The following is a 26,159-nucleotide window of genomic DNA, read 5'->3' as shown; positions in this document are numbered from 1 at the left end:
ACAATTCCAGTAGAGGGAGTCCTAACCCCAAAGAAGAGTCATACCCAATGACCTAGCAGCATCCTTGTGGTGTACTAATTTGAGCATGTATCTGTTTTTGAAATTCTATTAGCTTATTGACATAATTAAATTTAAAAAGAGAGAAAACTATGTGGTGCAAGAATAACAGAAATGAAAAGTGAAATTCAGATGAATGCACAAGCACACACACACAAACGCTATAAATTGCAAGCAGAAAATATGTCACCACTGAATCAGGTCAGAGTACTGATAAAAATTGCCCATTAAATGTCAGCCTGAACTTGTACGAGGTGCTCCTCCTCTCACCTTGCCAGGTAGCAGGCGTCCTGCAGCAGGAGTGATACTGATGCTGGAGTCTCGAGGTGGGGTGAAGGAAAACAGCAAGGCCCCAGTAGAGGGTCGTTGTTTGGACTGGTTTGGGACAGTTTGGTTATAGGTGAGGTAAAGGAGAGCGGTGGACTGGTCGCCAACTGCTGTGGGTCCAAACTGCACCAGGGAATGGGAGAGCGCCAACGTAGGGCAGACACCCATGGCACGGCAAGCCAGGGGAAAAACTCTGAAGACAATTACAAATGGATAGAATTTAATCATCCATTTGGTGACATTACAATAGAGGGCTACAAGGTCACCTGTTGATTCCTGATTTGCAGCTCAGATGGAAACGGTACTCTTTTGCTTTGCTAGCACTAAAAATGATATCAATCTCCAGTGTTTCTTGCGGGAGAAGCGTGCCGAAGCCATCATTAGGTTGAACGTCAACAAACTGTTGAGTGAGCAGAATATAAAGTGCGCAAAAGTCTTTTTGTACTTTTGGATTAATCGAGCAATCATTTCGAGACTGTTTTAAATTCAAAATTTTCCACATTCTTTGGATTTCAGCTTGCCAACAATTTAGATTCTCCATGAAAGTAAATGTGCGTTGAATCAAAATAAAACTTTTGCATTTACTTGGGAAACCAATTGTCAGCATATTCACCAAGTTTCCTAAATGTTACAAACCAAAACAGTAACTGAATCATAATTATTTCAAATTATTAGTGCAGACAACAGAAATTAAGGTTCTGTTTTTGAATAAAGGGACAGAAATAAAAATGTTTTTCTTCCGTTGTAATCGTAGGTTGTGGCCCTAAATAATTTTCAGACCAATTACAAAGTAAAATTGGATCATTATCCACAACACATGATAGAACATTGATTGGGCATCATAGGTCTCACCTCTGGCAGGCCAACAAAACCAAACTCTTGAGGTAGAAGTGACATGTTGGTCAGGCGTACACTGCTTTTGAATGACTGGTAGATAGAACAATAGCCAAAATCCACCTCACTCTGGCCAAACTTCAAGTCGGACGAAGTCACAATGGCTTGGACCGTGTAAATGACAGGCTGCACCTAAAAACATCAACATTAACTGTTTTAAACTCTAACCGCTTTTGAAATTCATCTGATATCAGTAACATGCATACAGTATAGAAAGTATTAAGACACCTTAACAAGCGTGTTGTGATTTCAATATTTTAAGTTTTTTTTGGGATATACCGTATTTCTTCATACAGTATATATTTTTTTATCCTTCTCAAATAGTGCTAAGCCTCTATTACTTAGAATGGCAAGCACTATAGCAGTATGATGTTGTTCATATAATTGTAATATAAGAGATTTTGCACCTAAATCATTTGCGTTACTAGATAAACAAATATGCATTCTAATGTTTGGTAGTACAGTCCCTGTCACTCACTGAAGGCTAGATATCAGCCATTATTGTTTTTGTCTGGAAACTCTTTGGTTGTACTAACACTAATGCCTCCCCCCCACATCCACCCACTCCACTATAGTCTTGACAAATTTCTCCCTGGGATCATTTAAGCAATCTGGAGGGAGATCTTCTTTTGCATGAGTGCTTTCTATAAAAAAAACATAGCATGAACTCCAAGTAGTGTGTGCTCTGGTGAAGATATCTGGGAGGCGCCCACTTAAGGTGTGGCGTTCTTTCATTCGAGTGGACGTCGTGTATTTACTAAGTGGTGGCAAAACAGGAATACGAATCATCATGTCTTGCCATTATGTCACCAAAGTCTTGGAATAAAAATCATATCCCACCAATCCTAATGTCCATCTTATTTTACAAATATCAGATACGAAATGCTGGAGGCTATACTGCTTCGTGACCTTAAAAAATGGATGTGCGTTTGTTTGTGTGCATGTTTTAGTGCCAGAAGCTTAGGGCTTGTAGGCAACACATTTGGTGCACCACAGGAACATCCTGGCCTTGTCTTTGGCTCCTTGTCAGGGCTTTGCCTCCCATCCGTGTCCGTGCAGGGAGAGGCAATAATGGCCAGAGAAAAAAGGAAGGAGGCAACAATTTGGCTAGAAGAAAAACACGACTGGACACAGTGCTATACCAATGTTTAAGCACCTTCACGGCATTTTAGAATCCAGGCTTCAGTTGAGACATTTTCCTTTAGACAATGTAGAACAACCTTTATGCTTGGCTTGTTACCACCCATGAATCAACTGGGCCTTGGGGGTACGAGATAATTCTAGCTAACAAGCTAAATAGGTTACAACCCCCTATGGCTCAGCTTCAGTTTGGGATAAGCCAAAGATGTTTCCAGAATCACATGGAGACTTAAAACAGACCGTGCATATTACTCCAGTACGTATAACACAAACCTGCCCGGCAACCTGCACTGTCATTGGAACCTCCAATACGCCAGTCGCACTGTCAAAATACTTGCCAGCATCTTGGGGTAAGGTGTTTCTGGGAGACAAGAAGAGAGTAAATATATTCATCATATTTTGCAAAACTCAGTGAACAATGGAAGCATCCATCCATCCATCCATCCATCCATCCATCCATCCATCCATCCATCCATCCATCCATCCATCCATCCATCCATCCATCCATCCATCCATCCATCCATCCATCCATCCATCCATCCATCCATCCATCCATCCATCCATCCATCCATCCATCCATCCATCCATATCTTCTTTACGTTTATAAAAAAAAGTACAACACAGCCATCAATTTGGGTCATGTCTGATGACAAAAGTTAAAAGCCACAAGCGACCGTGCTTTTCAAAGTAAGATAAGGATTCAGACCCAGAAGACCCATTATTTTACTTTAACCCACAACTGTGGGATCAGCTCGCCGGGGAAAGCAGGAGAGAGACGCAGAGCACGCCTCCACACTGCTGTAGGTTGTAGCCATGGTGATGGGAGACATAAATATGATTCAAAGAGACCCACTGGTGCACATGTAAAACTCCAGTCTCTCAATATCCCTCACAGCCAAGAGCTACTTGCTTAATGAATATAAGCGTAGACTCAACATGGATGTAAAAGGGAGCTGCAAATCATCGTAATCATGTGTTCAAATGTCAAATCCAGTTCCAAATATAGATCTTCCGCCTCTCACTTTTTCTCTTATGAAGCTGGCCGCTCTTTCGACAACCTGTCTCCTCCTGTTTTCCACCCGTTCTCTTAATTTAGGATGAAGGTTTGAGAGCTAATGCTCCAGATGTCAGTTGGTTTCTTCGCCAAATGCTTTACAGGCAAGCCTTGTCATCAGGAAAGCTGTCATATTCAGGGTTTGAGGACAGGCAGCATGAGGACAGGCATGAATATTACAATTTAAAATGTGTGGTTCTACTCTACGAATCAAGAAAATCAATCACTTCCTAAAATGTCTAAATGAAACGCTGGCATTAACAAAGGGGAGTGATGAAAACTGAGTCGCTGTAGCCTGACCAATGAGTGCACAGGGTGTATTTAAGGAAGCACTCTGCTGCTGCTTGCTAATAGAATCGCTGCTGGAGAGTCACTCTTGAATTAGCTTGGCAGGCCCGAGTGGAAAAGCTTGGCGGGATGTCGTCGGGCCCATATGCTCTGGAGAATTCTGTAGATGGATGAAGTCTGATTTGTCAGCGTCCTTTTCAGATCGATGTATTCTTTTTCCATGTGGCCAGATTATCCACAGTGTGATGCACAAATTATGTTTGTGGTTTATGGAAGCGGAAGCCAATGTGGAGTAAAATATTTTGACTAGTAAGTACGTTTCAAACATACTTGCGAGTACTGAGCGCTGTGCCTGCCCATGTACATACAATGACATTCCACTGCAGCATGGACCCTGGCTCGGATTTGGCTTCACTGGTAAAAAGTGATTATAAAAGGAGTGCAACACGGATTAAGAAGCTTAGCGATATTTGACTTTGTACAGACGGATAAACAAAACACAATATGACCTCACAAGGTAGCTGTCAAACGCTAGGCAAGTGTGTTTGCTCACATTTGTTCCTTAAAAGTACTACTAATGGTGGACGCAGCATTGGGCTTTGCAGTGGCAGGCCTGACCGTGCCCTTCACGTAATCTGTCGCAGCAAATCTGCAGGAAATCATCCTTGTAATCTCCCTTTTATCAGATGGAACCACAGCTGTAGGACACTCTTCCGAGATTAAGCCTAAAACCGCTGATTCAAGGGATACATTTCCAATGACTTTGCCATCGGGTTAACGCCAACAGAGACTGGCTCCTCCGAAATCTGAGGACAGAGATGGCATTTGGAGGAGCTTGATTCTGTGCTGGGTGAACCTTTTCTACAATTTTCAGTATCCTTCTCCAATAAGAGTGTCATTTAAATAAAGACTTTTAAGTAGGGCTGCCAATGATTATGAAGGGCACTGCATCAGCAAACTTTGGTTTTTCGTTTTCTGCTCAAATTTGTTCACCAGTGTTAACAGGTCTGTTGGTCATTCATCACTTGAGTGAAACCATTAAAATTATTCTTTCTTCTGTGTATGTTTCAATGAAAAATCATTCTAATACCATGACCAGGGTCACTAGCAAATTAACCGATAACCTCGATATTATGGAGAGGGATTATGGAGAATATGGAACAATACCATGGATTTACAGGTGGGGGTGGATATGGGAGGCGCGTGTTGGATGGTGATTAATAAATGTGGAAGAAGAGAGGGATGCAGTGAAGGAAACCTGGTGGGTAGGCTGAAGTAAAACTGTGGACAGGAAGCAGAGGAAGAACCTGCAGGAAAGCTATGAGTCATTCTTGTTTCTAGATTTAACAGCACACTGAACAAGTGTGTGTGCCTGCGCGTGTGCGTGAAAGAGAGAAAAAGAAGACTATGAGTGAAAGCAATGAGGAGCAAGGGTTTGAAATTCAAACATGCCTATGGGTAGGAAAGCTTGGCAGTTTAATTTTGAATAAAATACCACAAAAGCAACCTTCCAAATATATGCACAGAAGCAGGCCACAGATGACGCATGCCAGAAAGCTGATACGCTAGTCATATTTCCCTTCCATAATTTGTATTGCGTGGTGGGGACTGCTGGTGTAGTGGTTCTTTACCATTCACTGAAAATGCGAGTGTGTACGGTTGACTGAAGTGTTGTTTCTGGCGGCATATTTTAGTCTTAATTTTCTTCTAGTCTTTGTGTCATGCTGTTATTTGAAGTTTTTTTTTTCTGTTTTAGTCATGTTCACACTTTAAAGAGACCAAAAGTTAAATTGAATAAAAATCTGATAATGTATTATTTTAGTCTGAATTGTCGAGTTGAATCTATTTTCTGTTTACAACTGTAACACTAATTGTCTGTCTCTGTCTGTACATGCTCTGTAATTGACTGGGTACAAGAATCCACCTTTCATCTGAAGGAAACTGGGATAGGCTCATTATGACCATGGTGTCTGAGTATTGTCATGAATACGAAGCAGATATCAGAAGGTCCATTCGTATTTGGTCAATGACTAAAGTAACAACGACCAAAGCAACTGAAGACATTTTGAAAGCCAAAGACAAGGAATATTCTTCAATGCCAAAGTCAATGAACTAATCTCAAGACAACAGAGCATTCCTTTCACCCCATCTGGCTGAAGTTTTATGTTTTCGATTTTACATTTTAGTTAAAATATCAATAAAATATTACGAATTTAAAAAAATAATAATAATACAAATGTGTGGTCAATTTTTTTTTTCTTGTTTTCCCAAAAACATTGCAATATGATTTAGACTAATATGGCTAACAAAATACCTCTAGAATTCAACTATATGCATGTTTTGTTTTGTCAACACTTCTTCAGAAAATAGTTGAGTGATTAACTTATTTGGGAGTGTCTTTATTCACATATAGAAAAAACTTTTCAGAAAAGATTGAGCTTTTCAAAATGAGATCAGATTTGCTAAAAGAGTAAAAAGGGAAGCTTTGATTGAACTGCAAGGGAGAGGTGTTGTGGAGAATAAGAAAAACAAATTAAGGAGAAAAAAGGGAATTAATTGTTAGCACAGAGGTGAAAGGCTAAGAAAATACCATTCTGTGTGAGAGAATGGGAGAAGCCACAGCGAGCAGTTCAGAAGCAAACAGAGGACAGAGGGAGTAAGGAGGGGGTGGAGGGCGAGGCTTGTGCTCAACTTCGCGTATACAGGACCAGCAGCACGACTCGCACTCTAATCCTCACATTAAAACCTCTGCTGATTCACTAAAGTAGATTACTGCCATTTCCCCCACTTTCCCCCCCCACCTCGCTGCTCTGGAAAAGCCCCTAACTCTGTCATTGGAATATAATTTGGCATATTGTCATCATAATCCGTAACTTCTTAGCTGTCAATACATTAAGGATGTTAAGATATGAAGAAAAAGAGGGTGGGAAGACGAAAACAAACGCCTACATGCATCTCATATTTGCCCTTGAGGTCTCCCGGTCGATCTCTTGGCATTCACTACTCCGCTCAAATCTTTTCGTGTGTGATTAGTAGTACTAAGTGTGCTTTTTAATAAATTGACTTCTTTGAAATCACAGCCTATTGCGACTGGGTCACGGCATGTGTGCAAGTCCTTTTCTCCAACTTTTCGGAAAAGGTTAACATTAACTGCCTTGGAATAAAATGAAAATGTGACTATCGCCGCGCCAGTGATTCCATTATGACTGCGTCTACACGTCATACCTTGGCACAAACTTAAGGTGAGCAGTGAAGCTTGACTGAGCCTGGAGAAAGCCTGTCCTTGGTATGATCTCCATGTGTTTCCTCATCTCCGGCCACAGGTCAAAAGTAAGCTTCAAGGCTGTGCTGGTGCTAACACAGAAAACCCACAAATGATTAACATAGGCCTGACAACTGAAAGATCATGTACTATCTATGTATTGTATATGATATTAAGTAAAAAAAAACAAAAAAAACACTTCAGCCCCTAGCATTTTCGCAAACACATGTTTTTGAAGTATATTATGATTTATGCACCAGTTATGGAGATGGACAAATAGATCTAATGATCCAAAGCATACCACATCATGTGTCAAACAGTGTTATGAAAAGGACATGTATAGCTGCTGATGTGATGGATTCACAGGTGTTTAAGATATGTTACACTGCTTCTGCTACTATTCATTTTAAACAACCAGATCTTTTAAGGTCATTTCCCCCAAAATAGTATGGGCATTGGACAGGTAACCTTTAAGGCAAATTAACCTTTGGTTTAGGAAAACTCCATTTGAAATACATCACATACAGTTACACTACAAATATGGCTTACCTGGCGACATTGAGATGTTTGATTTTCTGTGGCAACAATAACAAAAATACACACAGAATATTATGTACTCTACCTTCAAAAGTTTGGGGTCACTTTGAAATGTCCTTATTTTTCAAATAAAATCAAAAAAATTTTTCAATGAGGGTAACAATAAAATAACCAGGAATACACTCTATACCTTGTGAATGTGGTAAATGACTATTCTACCTGCAAACGTCTGTTTTTTAATGCAATATCTACATAAAGACCATTTTCAGCAACCATCACTCCAGTATTCTAATGCGCCATTGTGATTGCTAATTGTGTCAGAAGGCTAATGGATGATTAGAAAACCCTTGTGCAATTGTTAGTTTTCGTGGAAAACACTAAATCTCTTGGGTGACGCCAAACCTTTGAATGGTAGTGTATAGTGCTTTGCTAATTGGAATAAAATTTCAACACACATCTCAGTATGAGGCCATTTCTGATGGAGACACAAGCACAAACCCACTCACATTAAAATCCATTTCCTTTTTCCTTCATATTCTGTTGCATGTCTTCAGCTGAAATTACCTCATAATGAGATGTGCACCCGAGGTTCATACCAATTAGGTCACCCAGTTTCCAGGAGCTCCAACAGATGGTTGTGCCTGTGGTGACAAGTCTCAGTGAGAGCTTGCTATACAAACGGCTTTCCACCATGAGAATTTTCAAAGCCACCCAGCCCCCCCGCTCACACTTTAAGAATAATGAGGAAAGACACAACGACTAACTTTCTTGTTTTGATCGCTTTGATTGGATGAACTCTGAGCAAGAGGTTCATGCTAAGACAGTTCCTCACTCATAGGTCGCACATATTGAAAGAGGACTCACCGTGGAAGGATAATACATTTCTGTCATTAATCTGGCCAAGGTCTAATCTACACATTCATGGGTGCCTTAAAGTTCACAATTGTTTCTTTGCTCGTACATTACGGAACACTATGAATGCTAAAAGATATTTCGTAGAATTTACAATCAATATTTGCAATCATCTGTTTTGACTCAAGAACTAAATATCCATCCATCCATGGATTGATGGATGGATGGAAGAACTAAATAAACAAACAAAATATAACATACCGTGTGCACCTTGTAAACCAATAGTAGATAAATCAAAGATAATAAAAGATTTAACAGAAAACAACAACCATCAAGATTTGTATACATATAACATACAATACATATTAGACAAAAATAAAGACTGAAGATTTCTGTTGTCAAGGCAACCAACTAGCACCATATGCTAGGTTGTGAAGCATTACAGTGTTGTTATCTAACTTTAATTCAACTTAAGTCATAAAGCATAAAGTGGGTATTTGTAGTAACATTAATAATTGGCCCGTCGATTAGTAACGATTCCGGCGTCAAAAAAACCCACTCGATGCCCACCTCTGAGAGCAAGGATTTGACAAAATGTACCACTGTGCTTCCATTTGCTTAAAAACAAGCAAATTGATGCATTAATTTCTCCATGTCCGAAAGCAGAAATGTCCAACTACAGCCAGCTACAAATGCAAAAATTGACACGACCTGCACTGCTATCGGGTGTTAAAAAAGTTGTGTGGTTGCAGAGATGGAGTGAGCCGTCAAAGACAATTTATTTTTCGTCTAATTCACTGGTCGCGCTGCAATGATGTCAAACTGGGATTTAAAATACCCCATGCATTTCTTTCTGTGGAAACTCACCCACTGAAGCATACCAAATAGAACTGTACAAGCTGATGAAAATGCGGCTATACTAAAGCTAATTACAGCTGGTACCAAATGTTACTCTACTTTCCTGAAGAACTGAAAAGGAGGCATGTTTGTTTAAACGGAAAACACACTACAATAACTAACTGCGGCAGAGCATCTATTAGCGCTGAGGCAACTATTAGAAAATAGTAATGAACAATTCTGCGTGATATCTGCCCATCATCTCAACAGGCATGATAGCAAATGTTGAGATGCTAGAAGACAGCTCTGTCCACCCCCCGAAAAACTGTCAAGACACGTTTTAGCCCAAACTGCTGGAATTTGAGTGACATATTTGGTGGTTTGCTTTAAGAGATGTGGTCCACACTGAGGCTGTTGTCATTGTCATGTTGTCACACGTCGCACCAGATGGCAGTTATCATAAAACAACCCCCCACCCATGCGCTTGCTCTCCCACATGATGTGTCACAATGACTGTATAGGCAGTGGACCACACGCCTACTCATGTTACTATCTCTCCCTGCTGTGCCTGTAATCTCATATATGATCCATATGATATTAGTCATCATTTATGGTAAATCAGTTCTCATCTCATTTATTTTAATGACATATTACATTTCTTGAATTTGGGAATCAAAGGTATTTTATGTTGGTTTGTTGGAAAAGCAAGATTGTAACTTTAAAGGGATTTTGAAAAATTATTTTTCTGTGCCAAAAAATTAACGTCTTGCCATAGTATACAATCGTATACTACAAATGGTATGTGAAGTTGTATTTGACACCTAGAGTCGATTACAAATGACCCACTCCTGCATTTTCTAAACCACTTGTTCTCACAAGGGGTCATGGGTGCGCTGGAGCCTATCCCAGCTGACTTTTGGGCAAGAGGCAGGTTATACCCTGAACTAGACGACAGCCCATTGCGGGGCTCAAATAAAAAACAACTTTTCACATTGACATTCACATAACAACAATAATAATATAGAAACCTAAAATTTGTTCCATTCATTTCAATTACTGAAAACATTCTTGATCAAAATGTACATTCTCAAGTAATAATAGTTTGTGCATTAATTATATAAACAGTACACAGACCTTAGCATATGCAGGACAAAAAAAAGCTGCAGACTAGGACATATCATTTGAACAAAAGGAAAAACTAAGTCGCTAAATTAACAGCATTGTGGCAACAAGGTGTCTCTAAATGTCACGACAGATGACAGAGTGAAACATCACGATAACGAATTACATTTCCATGCCTCTTCTCAAGCAAGGTAGGTAAAATATCGGCGTTAATTTATATTTAAATGTATATGGGCTGTAAATTTATCTGACAACAAGGCCAACTATCATATTACTGAGGCATACTGTATCTCTGATGTATTTATGGCTTCAGCTAGTTATTGTGTCGGTTGAACATTAATACATGACAAGATGCAAAATGTTTGATTCTAGCGTTGTATTTGATTAATTCATCATAAACATGTTGTGTACATATATTATACAGTACTGTATTAATGTATCACCACTAGTGAGTTACAGTACAGCTGTACACACTTTTGGTAAAATTTAAAAAAAAAAGAATTTGATTTGACTTTCTGTAAGCAAGTGCATCATCTAAAGTGAGAGGACCTACCTGCTTTGGAGTGTGACAACCTCTTGATAAAGGTGGTCAAACATGCAGATCTTCATGTCAATATTCGGCTCCACCACCCACACTGGGAGGCCTGCTCCCTCACCCTTCACCAGGATGGCGATCTGTTGGAGCCAGCGTGTGTTCAGTTCCCATCTGGTAGACAAACAAATCATCCTATAACAGATTATGATGAACATTCTTTTTCTTACTGGGAAGCTTGTTGGATCTGAAAACTTGATGTAGAGGTCCAATTTGACTTCTCCAGGAACAGTCGGGGAGAATATTAGCTCTAGTTTGACACTTTCAAAAGGTCCAATATCTCCTTCTCTTACCTGAAATAGAAAATAGAAAAAAAAACATTCTGCGTTAACCATGGTAATGTAACCTAGAATAAAATACATCATGATGATTTCACATCATTTCACGTTTGGAAACAGAACGATACGTCATTTAGCAATATCGCATCCATCAAATTCACTCAGCTGAGCCACTTAAATTGACACACAAGCCAACAGCAACAAAGCATGAAGGCGATGATGGAAAAAAATGACAAATGAGAGATGTAAGCCATTCAAGCTACAATATCAAGCCATTAATATGAAGCCGGGATAGCGTGATGTATTATCTGTCATTATACAGCACGGCCTCCAAATGGGCTATGTGCAAGTATCAGTCAAGATGATAATGACTGAGGGGCTGGCATGCAAGCACATGCAATAATGCACAACCATAACAAATGCAGAGGTCTTGCGCCATTGGCCCCGGCCACAGAGCTGTAATGAACCCCAAACAACTCAAGGACGTTGCACAGGCTACACGTTACATAAACCACAAGTGCTCGGAACAAGATTTGGACAGGCTCACGATCATCGATCATCAGTCCTACAAGGATGACACCTTAGTGTCATCATTCACATCATATCATACCTCAATCAAAAAATGTACAATGCTTTATTTAAGGACTGGTCCCCAGCCAATCCTAGTGCTATTTACAAATATAACGTGATGTACCGAACATAGTCATTTCAACTCATACCACTGACGTACATGTAAATACACTACAATACTTACGTTGCCTATACGTATGTCACAGGCGTCAGACAGGCCCTCTGGGATCTGGGGGAGCATGCTGGAAGACACAGGAGCAGCTCTTGGAGCTGGACTTGAAACCCGGGATTCTGCCGACAAACACGGGAATGCTAAGCTTTTTTGGTTCTTGGAGTACTCAACCTGCTTGAGGAGACACCTCAATCAATGCTAAGGAAAGTTGAGCAAATAGATGACATGGCACAATTTCTCGAGTCAGCATCTGCTCAGGGCTACACGAACATAGAAAAAGGAATTAAAAAATATAGGGCCCTATTTCTAATGCAGTTTTCTTTCTTTGGGTATTTACACAGACACATTAGAAACCGGTGGTTGAGCTGTTGTCGGCGTGAACGCTGCTGACTTGCTGGATGGCTATCGAAGCGGCTACTCTTATACCCTTTAAACTTTAAATGGATTTTCAATTAATAGACACAAGTCTGTTTAAACTTATACCATATATAGAGGAACGTTAAATTTGTTGTAGTTTTCCACAAAAAACAAAAACGCAAGCACTTGGTTTATGACTCCTATTTCCTTGCCCAAAATAAGAAAATGATCCTAATTATCACAAATTTGTTTATGCATCCAATTTACCTCGTTGGGATTGCTGGGTTACAGTAGACCTGGTCAAAACATGTTCCATACTGTGCACTTCCCTGGTGATCATGGACGCAGAAGTCTGGCTCAGATCAGCACATGTTGTGCTGACTGTGGATGTGTCCTGTCCAGCCATCACCACCAAAAAATTCATTAGTTCATAATAGATTTGACAACAGTTTGCTACTTTTCCAACATTAACGAAAGACCAGATTTTACTGTCTGTCCGGCCTGCTGTGTGTCGGCCGAGCGATGGGATGGCATCTGGACCTGGTGAATTTCTGGAACAGGCTTTGTAGTATCCAGGCTAAAGCGAGTTGCGAGGGCGCCCTTGTTGGTCAAGGTGATAGTCCGCGAAATAATTTGGCCCACTACATGCGAACCAAAGTCAATAAACTGGTTGTCGACCTCCAACTGGAGATAAAGACAGTAAAATAAGTAAAAAGCATCAACTTGCCAAAATGCATATTAACCAGTTGGTCAATATGAGACCTGTATAGCATAGCTAGGTTGCATGGACTGTAGCATTACAATGGCTGCAGCGAATTTGCTAAAATTAACTATGCTTTAAAAGATATGTTGAGCATAATTTATGTAAATAAAAAATGAGAATGCATTTCCAAGCATAGCATAAAATTGCATTTTTATATTGTTTCTTTCTGTTGCATTACGATGACCAAGGAATGGACGTTTACTGCAACTCAGAACCAACAGCCAGCCTGAGGGCTTGAGCCAGCCGACTACTTACATCACATCTCTTGATGGTGCATCTGACAGGCACAGAGAAGCGACCTGCTGCTGAGGCAAAGTCAACCTCTCCTTCAAGGTCTTCATTGATCTAAAAGGGTCAGAGAGCAAGAAGGTGATGCTTTAACCTATTCAGAGGGAACCATTGCAGTGAGATAAGTTGGGTATAACGTGTGGCTTTGAACTGCAGTCTAGTTTTAAAAAAAAAGAAAAGCATAACTGTTACTGACCGAAGGGTGGAAAGTAATGTGCATTTCACAGGACATCCCAGTCGATAAAGGACCAGGAGGTTGAAAGCTGTAGAACAATATTCAAGTTAGTGAACAATGAAGAGCTTCATGATTTTTAAATGCAAGATAATTTTTACTGTAATGTGCTTTCAGTGGATTTCTGTGGTGTATTCTTTAAAAAATGGGAAGTCAGTGTGCTACAGTGCAAAAATCCAAAAAGAAATCTATAACATAAAATGCCTGTGTTTTCCAATCAATAAAAGAACAAGAGTATAAACCTTCTGAGATTACAGTACATAGTGTCTATGATCTTAACACAGAGCAGAGGTCATAAGTGAACCCGCTTCTCAGTTCCTGTTAACAACAATTGTGATATGGAAGGAAACAAAAGATTCAGAAAGCAGCATATGCATATCTTAGCACGTTTACAGCCAACTTTCAGCGGCCCAAAGGAACACTGAAACCTTTTGCCCTCGCAGACACAGCGCTGATGAATATGAAACTAAACGTTTTATATGCCAGGCAGAAGAAACAGACGATTCCAGCTCCATCTATTTAAAGTTACAAGCATAATCACCAAAGGTTACATATTCTAATTGATTCTGATCTGGGTTGCACCTCTATTGCGTTCAAAATAACTCAAATTGTCAGGTGAAGAACTCAAAGCTGCCGGCACCGTTGACCACAGTGACCTGGAAGTGTATGAAAGTATTCCACCTGGCATGAGCACTCTGATGCCAACTTGAAATGGCACAGTTTCATCACAATTGCTCTCTCATTCTTTTTGGGCAATTCTCATTTTGTGTCATTCTTCTGTTCTAGTTCCAAGACATGATGTGAGAAGAGGGGTACAAAGTAAAATAGAACAGTTCACTGGGGATTAAACGCTGAATGAGACAAAATTGGAAAAAGCCTACCACAGTACTATATAAAGCGCTGCAAATGAGGCCATATGTATTGCAACAGCATGATGCCAACCTGCTCAATGCATGTTGCTCAGCACACTGCTAGCACATACATGTAGGCATGCGCAAGTATGTGTATGTAAGTCTAGGTTTGTAACATTTTTAGTGGTGAAAAGTCAAGGAAGAGCTGATTCTGGCATTATGGCACAAATGCACCCACGCTGACCACGGAAGGGGGTGCGGCTGGTTAATTTTTAGAAACTCAGGGGGTGTACAGGGAAGATGGGCCGGTCTGTCTCTCTCACTCTGTCTCTCTGTGTCTCCCATCACTCCCTCTTGATATGGAAAGGCTTGTACATTGTTTATCAAATTTAATTAAAGTGTAAACAAGCAGCACAATTTAGTAACACAGTCTAAGGGATTGAGGGCTAGAATGCGCAGTTTACTGACACCCTTCAGCCAATGAAACAGTCGTGTGAGTTACGATACGAGTGCAAAAGCTTATATGTTCAGACAATGTTGACAAAAGATCATTCGGAGCTCGGGAGATCCTGTGCTATGAGGCAAAAAGAAATCTAATCAAAGTTTGTGGGTGTGTACGCTGATGGAAATGTCACATGCAGTTAGAATCCTGGTGAACGATGCATTCCTGGTGCACCCCGAACAGACCGGGAGTGAAGTAGACTTGACTCACAGCAGTTGAGGGGCTTTAAGCTTCGTGATGTGAGCTGCTATCCGTACGTGGGAGGACAGGCTTGCCTCTCACGTCCACTGCGTTGTTAAAATGACAAGAGCTTGTGGCAAATCGCGGTACATAAGCAGATGTTTCCAAGTGATAATGAATACTCTTCAGCCTACAAAATTGTTTAGAAGATGCTTTGACAACACTGTCAGTGAATGCGTTGCGTTACGATAAGTAGTTTGTGGCATGTCTGCGGCGAAGCATTTAAATATTTGTAAGCCAGGATTTTTGTCGATGATTATGTTCAATTGCACCTGTCTATACCTACTGTTATTCCTTGTGGGGTCGTATGATATGGACATTGAACACAAACAATGCTTGGGAAAAAATGCTCAACGAATCAGGCAATTTGCGGCATGCATGGTCAAATGTCTTGACCTTTAAACACACAACACGGTGTTGCTTTTATAAACAACCTAAAAAGACTGATTTGTCCATTGAAGTATCCACAATGAACTCTTATTAAGTAAGGGTACTTTTTTAAAATGGATTATAGATTCAAAATGTTGTCATTAGCAAACGTCGTTACCATAGTTACCATTGAAAGATTCATTGTTTTGACATTTTTGACTGTTCACAGAGGTTACATCCGTTTGACAAGTGTGTACCCTACAAAACAAATTGTGTCGTGATTAACGTTTTTAGGATGGCAGTTTGCTATGGGGCAAAAAAAAAAAATACAAACCCAGCAGCTTCCCAGAAGTGTTGTGCTTTACATGACGTACGCAATCTTTCAAATGAATAAAATGAAACTGGCAATGAGTCTTGGACTGGACTCTTTGGATTCTGCCCCCGGTTACTTACTTGATCATAATAAAATCCTGTAGTTGAGCAGAGATCCCAAGAAACTTGCAGTGATTAGTAATATAGCTGATGTTAGTCAGGACTACTTTCTTTTTGTAGGTTTCCCCCACTTCAAAGTCCTAAAATAGACATTAAAAGATAAAAAGTATTAGACTTAAAAAGCTTTATAAATAGCCACCACAATTGGTCCCATACCTTGAACAGGATGACTTCTGGCTTACTCGTGAATGAAGGCCCTTTTATCTGTTTTCCACCAACTTTTTTGGGAGTTGTCGTGACCTTTGGGCAGATCACTGCATGTTCTTGTTTCACATCTGTTGGCGTCAGCCTTGCCTTCTCATTCAAGGGGGGCTGTAAGCACACAAGGATGGAATTAATGATGGAATCATAAATACTGTATAAACCCTAAAACATAATGAAATCAAAGGTCATTGGCATTAAATAAAAAAAGCAGCTTAAAATAAACAAAGCACTTGCTGGTTGAACGTTTATGGGTTGTTGTTTTTTTCAACTATAGGAGCAGATTTCAAAGTTAATACAATGAATAGTTGAATGTGATGAATTATGTCACCTTCACTACTTGACGGTTCAATAGAAAAACGACATCAGAGACATGAAATCATTTGTTTTTCACATACAAAGAGCCCACTTGAAGCTAAACGGTCCTTAACACAATCTGCGTTACACTGGTTAGAAAGTCTACACAACACTGTTTAAATGCCATTTTTTTGTGATATTGAAAAAAAAAAAAATTAAAAAATAATTTCAAAATATTTCCCACCATTAATATGACTGCTAGAGACGTGAGCATGTCATGCTGTACCGAAAACAAATTCCACCAACTTGTTGTGTGGTCATTAATAAATGAACCTAAAATCTGAACACAGCCACATTATCTCAGTTGTTTATTTTTACTTGCCCACTTGAAGATATTTCATTTGTTTTGAATGTTGTACAGGCCATTATAGTTTTTGGTCTATTTCTGTGACAAAAACCTGACATTTAAAGAGGGGAGTGTGGACTTTTGCTATCTACTGTAAGTGGATACTAAATGGATGCCAAAACGCGTCATTTCATCTTCTATTCTGTAATTTTGTTGTGTCATTTACCTGGCAGTAATCCATCAATCCACGAGTACGCTCCAATTTCTGTGCTCATCTATTATCGGTTGATAACTACGGAGCTTTTGATGAGGGCCCGAGTCACACTCACACTTCACTTGTCACATGCCCAGGCCTCGGAGCTGCACTCTGGCTCGCTCCGAGGCATCAAAGGCACCAGCACAATGAGAAGTGATGCCTGTCGCCCTACATTTCATGTGTGGGCTGCTGGATGAGCTCGAGAGCCAACGCACCTCAGTGGCAGTGAGCGAGAAGACCCACTGCAGTAAGTGCCACAGAGCTGTCTTGGAGCAAAGCATCACACTCGTTCAACTTCATTATATGCTGACTGGCCACAAGATTACGACCACTTTAACAACCGAAATAGAAAATGATTCTCCAACGCAAAGTCAGGATTGTATACTTAATTAACACGAACGCAAAACGGCACTTCTACCACAACATCCTAATGTAGAGGTTTAGACTTGTGTTGTTGAGCAGTGTGAACTGTGGGCCTGTGAAGCTCTTTAAGATTCTTGCGTGATCAAGGGCAACACAGGTAAACTTGTAGTGTACGCCATTCCAATTAAACGTGTGGAATAAACGGTAGGATCACTTTGTGATTTACATAAAAAATGCTATGCAGCTATTCAGGAAATGATTAATGAGGTTTTCATGTTTGCATTTTGTGTGGACTCTCGCAAGGCCTTTTATTTCACCTTGAAGTTTTGATCCCACAGCCCACAGAACTCGGGCTCTTCCAGGCTGTCGGGAAGGCTCAGGTGCTGCATTTCTTTTTGGATGATGTCTTCCTGGTAGTCCGAATCTGATGATGAGCCGCTAGCACTCAAGTTTCTTAACTGATGAGTAACACACGTGATCAGTCTCCTTCCAGTCATTTTACACAAATAGCATCACGCACGAGATCCACTCACTTTTGTCTCTCTCTCTGTGCCTGATGGGTGTACGGAATCCAGGTAACGCAGAAGCTTCTCGCGTATCTTGGCTGGGGAAAGGATCTTGTATCCTGTTTTGGTTTTTGGCAAAGGTGCCTTTTGTGCTTTTCTACTCTTCACCAGCTGCTCCTCAAGAAGCTTGTCCACAATCTCGATTTTCCTCGTCGTCTGTCTCTCCTTGAATTCCCTAAGAGCAGCACAGGATTGTACAGAAATGGGGTCATGTATACCTCGGTACACAGCGAGCGAAAACACCTACACACTGCTCCGTGGAGTGGGAGTGAAGGACATGCATGTGGGAAAGCAGCAGAGAGCATAGGAGAAGAGAGGAGAAGCTGCCTGTTCTTATGCTAATTTAGTTGCATTTTGTGTTTGCTGTAACTCGTATAAAATCATATTCTCATCAAAAAAATCCTCCTTTTTTGTGTCGGCCTGAAAAAGCTCAAATGCAACATTGCAGCTTTTCATGAAATTACCTTCTAAATTCTCAAGAGAATACGCCGGGGACAGGGGAGGACTCACTCTTGCTTTCGTTTCATCTCCTCGTCTTGTTTCTGTTGGTATATGTGCCTGGTGCTGTTGATGCCTTGGGCCTGTAGCGTTTCTTTCAGACGCTTCTCTTGCCGTTCTTTCTTCAAGGCGTTTGCTTTGGCTCGGCTCTGTCTGACCCGCAGGTTTTCCTGAAGAAAAAACATGGGCCTCATGAGGCAACACTACAACAACCTAGTACATGCGTGCAAACTTTAAAAACTTTTATACAACCATCTAGTATAGGCAAATGTTGACACTTTATCCAAGAAAACAAAATGCAGGGAGAAATGATTGCAAATATTTTAAATACTTTGACGAAAGCAAACCAGGTCCACGATTTAATGTACCAAATTCTGGGACATTGTGGCTCATAAGAACTCATATGGTGACCAGATATGGAAGCATACGGTATGTACGTTGTGTGTACGATTATGCTATTTGGCAGGAGTGGAAAATACGCCAGTACGTCCAATAGTTGCCCAAAAATTACAGTAGCACAGAATCTCATTGAAATCTTGTGTATTTGTTTTTGTGATGCCGCCAAAGAAAGGTTCCGGAAACACCAAATACAGTAAGAGTTTCGATAATCATAGAACCACAAATATAACATCACTCCCATTTTTTTCTGTAAATTCTAAAACTACTTGTCGCGCGACCAGAATGTGAGTGGATTTATTTTAAGCTTTATATAGTGTATGAATGTTTTAACATTTGTAGTGCCAGTTTGGATTTTGGACTGAACGACAAAACAAATGTTGTGAACTTCAAACAAATAAAAGTCGACCAGCCTTCCATGACTGACTGTTGGGCATTCAACAAATGTGCTTTTTAAACAAGAATGGGAATCTGTGTGGCCGGCCACATTATACTTGTTGTGGATTGCACCATCCATAAAAATGCAGCTAAACCACCTCAAAATACTGTTTTATTTACTTTAGTTGATTTTAACTCCTTGCGAGGATACACTTCAATTGTTACCAGGGTTGCACTGAATCAAAATTCAAATTGATGTACGCTATTTTGTATCATTACAGGGAGAGTTCAGAATGGTCAACACAGCATCTTGCAAACTGCGCCCTGCTTCTTTGCTCAGAGTAATATACAATGACAGTTAAGGCATGATTTGTGTTTCTAACAGAATATATTTACACAAGATTGTGGATATCACCATTTCTCAAATTGAATATGCTGTATTGGCAGTGAAGGGATTTCTGCTTACTTGGGTTGCTTCAATGTTGGACTTCAGTAACTTGACAGCCTGTATTCTCTTTTGCATTGACTCTCTCTTCTTCTGCTCTCTCTCAGCTTCTTGCTGTTGCATTCTAAATGAAGAGGACAGTCACAAGGGTAATACAATTACAACACAAAAAGTGGACAGTCACAAGGGTAATACAATTACAACACAAAAAGTGCCCTTGCTTACAGAAGTGGGATATGTGGGTTGTTTCTATAACTTTCGATCAACAACATTCAGGGACAAAATTCCCAATTAAACAAACATTAGCGGATTTATCAGTATATTTGTGTCACAGAACGTTTGTTTGTCCTTGCAATGTAAAATTAAAGCCACTTTTATACTTGTGAGAGTGCAATCACTTGTTATTACCTTAAGACAGTTTTCCTCAAGTACTTGGCCCCTACTTTGCAGTTTTCCTGGACATCTTCGTTTTCCTTCTGGCTCAAAGTTACCGTTTTCTCCATGTCAGCATTTTTCCTTTCAGCACATGGGAGCACACGCAGAGAGCACACCTTTTCAGTGTCTACGACAATGATCCTCCTTTTGAAAGTTGTTTTATTACACTGCAATTGCATTTTATTGTAAGCCAATAGTCTTCTCCCTTAAGTACAGTGGTGCCTTGACTTACAAGTGGCCAAACTTGCGGGTTTTTCACCTTTTGAGCCGCCACTTGGTCTATTTTTTTTGTAGTGCTAGCAAAAATTTGAATTAAGATTGAGTCAAAAAAAAAAAAAAGAAACGTGACGATGCACCATTTAGTCGACTGCATAAACACAGGAACGGTGTACGAATACTACAATGTGTGAGTGACTTAATACATTTTATAAAGCCAACTATTTTATTTACATTATCTTTTAAGGTTTTATTATGTTTCAACATTTTAATTTTGCACTGCTGTGCTATTTTGCCTTATTAAAAGAAAAACATCCATCCAACCGTTATTGCAACCACTTATCAAAAAAATTTTACTGAGGGGGATTGCAACATTTAATGGTATTTTAATTTATGTTAATGTGGAAAACTAATTTGATATGAGTCATCTGAGTTACGCACGTGATCACAAAACAAATTAAATTAGCAAATTAAGGTACCACTGCATGGGAAAGAGTCATACAGTTCGTATACCAAGATGATTTCTAAAGGCTGCATGCAAAACACTAAGCTGCATTCAAATGTATCAAGCCAAAACAAGAAAGATTGAAACTTTTTGAGATGTTGAATCTTTAGCTGCAGGGTATGGCTGTTGTTCATCTCCTGCTGTAGCCGTTTGACTGCATTCTGAGCTTTGTGGACCTTGAAGACCCGCTCTTCTTCTTGCACCTCCTTCCGCAACACGGAGAACTTGCCAACCTCCAGCTCAATCTCACTGAGCTCTAAGCTACATACAAGACAAATCCATCATGACAAAATAAGTTTTGGCTGAACCACACAACATCCTGAATCCTATCATGAAGAAAATTTCAGAACCGCTTTGACAACTAAGCCAACTATCAAATTTCTGATTTGACTCTTACAGCTTCTGAACTAAATACGCTCTTAAAGGGAGGTTTGGTACTCATTTTGTTTCGCACAACTCTACTGCAAAGTGGTCAGACTTTCTCAAACTGCATTTTGCCAGGTTCCTTTATTTTTATTACGCCATCTGTGGTTGCAGACAACTACAGTTAGTCCCTGCCAAAACACGTTTTTCCCCATGGATACTCACTCTTGTTGCCTCAGCTCATTGTTGGTTTGGGCCTCAATTTCTTCTTCCCTTTGCAGCTTGTAACACAGAGTCTTATGCTGAGCCCGCAAACGAATAACTGCCACGCTGTATTGTGAGAAAAACAGTGGCTAGCAGAGACTGAAGGAAAACAACTCATTCTGTGATATTATTAACAACTCTATGATCTTAACATTTGTGATGAACAGACCTGTTCTTTGCTGCTTCTTGATGTTCTATTTCTCGCTCCAACACATCCCGCTGCTCCAATAGACTCTCAATGCTCTGACGCAAGAGGCTGAGATCTTCTCTTGAAATGGAAACAAACACGAGAGACCGACAGCTTGTAAGCGTTGACAGAGAGAAAACAATTCCAAGCTTCAGATTCGTGTGTGGCCATTGCAATTAAAAAAAAAGTCTAATATAGAAACGGTGCTGGGGAAAAAAAACATCGTGACAGAGAGAAGACATTTGCATGAAAAGAAAGTGATGACGCATGGCATGTGTCAAGCGCCACAGATGCTTTAAAAGCTGGGCGTGCTTGAGTTCCATTTAACTTGTGTTTGATCAAAATGCAGCGTAGCACCATCATGACTTTGAAAGGTTTTGGTGCTAAAGAAAATGACAGACACATTTGCTGGCTACTGCAGCATGTATCATTGGGTACAGCACAACTCACGCACCATACAGAAAAAAGAAGAAAATGGACACCAAATGACAGACTTTCTGGAAACTGCTTCGTTGGAGACGACAAAATCCATGGCTACAGAAACGTTCCATGCACACAAAAGGCTGGTAACTACTGTATGTTTACATTATGCTTTGAGTGGCCACGGTAATCGCAAATCAGGCCACCTTGGACGACCGATCTGACACAATGCAGGCAAATGGGATGGGCAAATGTGGTAGGACGTTGTCATGGCCTGTCGCGTTCGACCATCCTTGGACATACGTATATAGTGGACATGAATACAGTATTGTAATAATAACTCTCTTATCAACAATTTCATCTTGTGCTTCTCCTTTAGTGCATGGGTGTTCTTTAAAAAAACAAAGTTCCAAGATTTTTCTTTGCAAGACACTAAGTGGAAACATCAAATTCCTACTGTACATGTTACTCAGCAGATTATTTGTGGGTTACAAAGAAGAGAGTGGGCTTGACCTAACCACATTTACGTATTTTGAAACTGAAAGACCACAATTTACAAAACAGTTATATCCTTAATAGAATGCCTTGCCAGAACATGGAAAAAGGTGTCAAGAGTTTGATATGAGGGCCCCATCCAAATGCGACTGTCATTTGCGGTAGACCAGAAGCCGAACCATAGTGCTCCTTTGAGCCTCCTTGACACAATAGCAGGGGTCACCAAATTTGTCAGAGGGTCAGAATTCTAACCACCTTGGGGGCCTGACCCTCAAAAAGAAATCAAATTAAAAAAAAGTTTGTACTGTCAAATTTTGAACTGTTATTTGATGTTTATTGTTTATATATATTTTTTCATATCGCAACAAAACTGCAGGCATTTTTCTGTTCAGTCCTCATAAATATAAAATCTAGTCACAAGCCATTTTGGAAGACTCTGCGGGCCGCCAGTTGATGAATCCAGCTCTAGTGCCTCTTCCCCCCACAGTCCATCACAAATATCGTGATAGACCATAAAAACTTTGCACTAACTTGGATACAGAGGAAAAAATAGACAGAATCCCACGACACACAGTATTTAGGGCAAACGTGGCTGTCATGGCTGCGGGCAACATAGTGTGCAAAAGAAAATGACAGACTGTAGCATTAGGCATCAGTGTGTATACCAAACCTGGCTTGCAGGAGCGCACACTCCTTCTGTCTCTGGAAGTTGTCCAGCTGGTGCAGGTTCCGTCTCAGCTTGAACATCCGTGCTGTCTCTAAAAATGTCCTCTGCTTGACATCGCCTTGCTCACTGGCAAGGTCATCATCACTATCATTCTCTCTTTTTTTTGTCGGGCAGGTGGGGGTGGGGGGAACAAAAGTGAAATTGTTACGTGTGAAATTATAATTTTTGTTTGAGAAAAATAATTGACACAATAACTGCACATTAAAATATTGAGCTACAGTGATTTTAGATTAATTAAGACAACTGTATGGCTTTGCAACGTTCGAGGCACGCAAATGTAAAATGCAAACTAGCTCTTGTGAAAGATGCCAGTCTGTTGCTGCCTTATTATTTGTACAAGGTTCCAACATCTAGTTCAAAAGGCACAGCACTATTTTGTGTCCCTTTTTACGCTTCTTATGTCTCAATCTTTAAAGACCCTTCATGTGTGTGATCGGGTTTCTCTGTGTGGTGTGCAACACCAACATATATGACAGCGTGAGAGTTAAATTTCCCCTCAAGGGATTATAATGAGTGTAATAAATAATGAATAATAATAAGATATTGTGTCATTATTAGAGTAAATCAAAAATGACCCACTCGTACAATTCTTTTAACCACTCCAGATCAGGAAGCTCATCTGCTTCTTCATCCTTAAAGTCATCCATCTTAAAATCATCCTCTTCATTGCCTTCAGAAACAAATAATAACAAATAATAATAATAATAGTAATAATAATAATAATAACAAATAATATTAAATGAAAAGATAATGTCATAAAAGCTACAATTGACTAAAAATGACTGGCAATAACATTGGGATAGTGGGAAACGTAATTTCGATCTCTTTGTGTGTCTTGACAGAAATTGACAATAAAGCAGACTTTGACTTTGAGCTAAAACTAACAGCTGTTTCTGACATTTTGTTCTTCTCCGAGAAAAAAAATGACAGTCCATAAAAAAATGTAAAATGTTGAACACCCACCATCGGTGTCCTCATCAGAGCTAAGCTGGTTGCCCGTCAGTTCACAGGTGTCAGACGCCATCTCCCATTCACATCCATTGTCTGTCTCCTCCACATTTCCCTGTGAATCAAGAACCTAGAACATTTGATTTGACATGATAGCTGTCGCTACAGTAAACCAGCATGGTTTGATAAAACGTCCCATGCAAAAGTATATTGCATTGACATGGCATGAAGTTAGTTAGTTCATTTTTTTTTGCAGCAAATCAAAACCCTTCATGACGTGCATGTTCATCGCTACGGTAATTGCAAATGTGCCGAAAGTTAAAAAGTCACAAAAAACACAAGATTTTTAGCGATCAGTTACCTCGCTCGACTTGTCCATTCTTTTGACTTATCGTCGCTCTTCACTTTTTTTGCCCTGTTTGGTGGTTTCCAAGTAACACGGGAAGCGGAAGTAAACAAGGACGACAGTCGGCAAAATTGCATTACAGCTAAACAATGACAGTAGCTTTATGATGTTCATGACATATAGTTTAAAATGTTTTCACTTTGATTTGGTGGCGGCTCCTTGTATTTTATCCAGTTTAATCAAACTGTCACGCATTTTATGTCTTTTAGAATTGAGACAGCACAGTGTGGTTTATCCAGGAGTGCACCAGCCACCCTAATGAGAACATGTACGCGATATTGAAGATGCAAAGATGGATGGATAATTCAAGTACTTAATAAGGCAATGCAACACAACGCAGATGCAGCAAAAGATTCAGATATTCTTTGACACACATCTGCGTCGCTACAAAATCAAATGGCAGGACACAATCTAGAATGAAGACTTGTGGGAGAGTGAGGCAGGAGCCAGTGGCCATGCAGATACTGAGAAGAAAAAGGGGCTGGATCGGACACAATTTCAGGAAGCTGCCTCCACACACCAAGCCCAGACCTGACCATAGTTCAGAACATATAGTTCCATCTAAAATAGTTATAAATTTTAATACAGAAATGCCACCCTAACACTCCCAATGTCATTCTGCAGTGCCATAGCTGATATTTCTATAACCACATTCAGCAGAAAATGTCTGGACTGGTTCAGAAAGAATGAGAAATCTGTGAGCTATGCAAAATCTTTTGTTACACATGCCAGATACTGTCACTATCAGATGAAGCTCTACTGGAAAAAAAGACATTGACAGCGCATTCTAGCTGATCAGCATTGAAGCTGTACAGTTTTTTTCATTTAACAGTGTCACTGCCATCCATCCATGTGTTTTCTATATTGCTTGTCCTCATTAGAGTTGTGGGTGAGTTGAGCCTGACTGTATGTCGCACATTACGCAGTAGCCTGGTCGCCAGCCTGTCATCATGTGCATCAAGACAAACACGCATCTTCACAAATGTGGACAGTTTAAGGGTCTCCTATCCCCCTAACATGGATGTTTTCTGAATGTGGGAGGAAGCTGGAGTCGGCCATGCAAGCTGCATCCAGGAGGGCCTCAAACCCAGAACCGTTCAACTGTACGATAGACATGCAAACAATATAATCGAATTTAAATGCAATTTCAATCCAATTGCTTACAGAGTGGTGATGGAGACAATCTGAATAAAATGAAAATTCAAAGAGCGTATAAGGATGACTTATTTGCCCACTCAGCTTTGTTGCATCTTGATTCGTCATTTATAAATATCCGGCGAGCTACAGGATTGCAATGGTGCAAAACCAGACACCATATGATCTAATGGGGGTGATTTGTCCATATATCACAACATTACATAAGGCTGAAAT

The 26,159-nt window shown here is 40.1% G+C and overlaps 1 protein-coding gene across 1 annotated transcript in view; it reads right to left on the bottom strand.

Annotated features, from left to right (window-relative positions):
• cfap74 (cilia and flagella associated protein 74) overlaps window positions 1–24,821 on the bottom strand; it is a 30,757-nt gene extending 5,936 nt beyond the window's left edge. Inside the window, exons 1-26 of the mRNA XM_037244294.1 lie at window positions 24,744–24,821; window positions 24,398–24,497; window positions 24,014–24,104; window positions 23,378–23,530; window positions 21,775–21,873; window positions 21,567–21,671; window positions 21,066–21,239; window positions 20,231–20,338; window positions 19,844–19,946; window positions 18,616–18,773; window positions 18,073–18,280; window positions 17,857–17,997; window positions 16,233–16,388; window positions 16,038–16,156; window positions 13,587–13,653; window positions 13,358–13,447; window positions 12,829–13,023; window positions 12,607–12,733; window positions 11,995–12,101; window positions 11,133–11,255; window positions 10,924–11,045; window positions 6,986–7,114; window positions 2,692–2,779; window positions 1,237–1,410; window positions 651–784; window positions 328–577 (exon numbers count right to left, since the gene is read on the bottom strand). Of these exons, the coding sequence (XP_037100189.1) occupies window positions 328–577; window positions 651–784; window positions 1,237–1,410; window positions 2,692–2,779; window positions 6,986–7,114; window positions 10,924–11,045; window positions 11,133–11,255; window positions 11,995–12,101; window positions 12,607–12,733; window positions 12,829–13,023; window positions 13,358–13,447; window positions 13,587–13,653; window positions 16,038–16,156; window positions 16,233–16,388; window positions 17,857–17,997; window positions 18,073–18,280; window positions 18,616–18,773; window positions 19,844–19,946; window positions 20,231–20,338; window positions 21,066–21,239; window positions 21,567–21,671; window positions 21,775–21,873; window positions 23,378–23,530; window positions 24,014–24,104; window positions 24,398–24,497; window positions 24,744–24,761 (3,339 nt within the window). The 5' untranslated portion in view covers window positions 24,762–24,821. The remainder of the gene's footprint in view (window positions 1–327; window positions 578–650; window positions 785–1,236; window positions 1,411–2,691; window positions 2,780–6,985; window positions 7,115–10,923; window positions 11,046–11,132; window positions 11,256–11,994; window positions 12,102–12,606; window positions 12,734–12,828; window positions 13,024–13,357; window positions 13,448–13,586; window positions 13,654–16,037; window positions 16,157–16,232; window positions 16,389–17,856; window positions 17,998–18,072; window positions 18,281–18,615; window positions 18,774–19,843; window positions 19,947–20,230; window positions 20,339–21,065; window positions 21,240–21,566; window positions 21,672–21,774; window positions 21,874–23,377; window positions 23,531–24,013; window positions 24,105–24,397; window positions 24,498–24,743) is intronic.
• Window positions 24,822–26,159: the final 1,338 nt, after the last annotated feature.

The sequence above is a fragment of the Syngnathus acus genome, chromosome 2, assembly GCF_901709675.1.
Source record: "Syngnathus acus chromosome 2, fSynAcu1.2, whole genome shotgun sequence".
Taxonomy (NCBI): Eukaryota; Metazoa; Chordata; class Actinopteri; order Syngnathiformes; family Syngnathidae; genus Syngnathus; species Syngnathus acus.
This window is presented reverse-complemented; position numbering and strand designations above follow the sequence as displayed.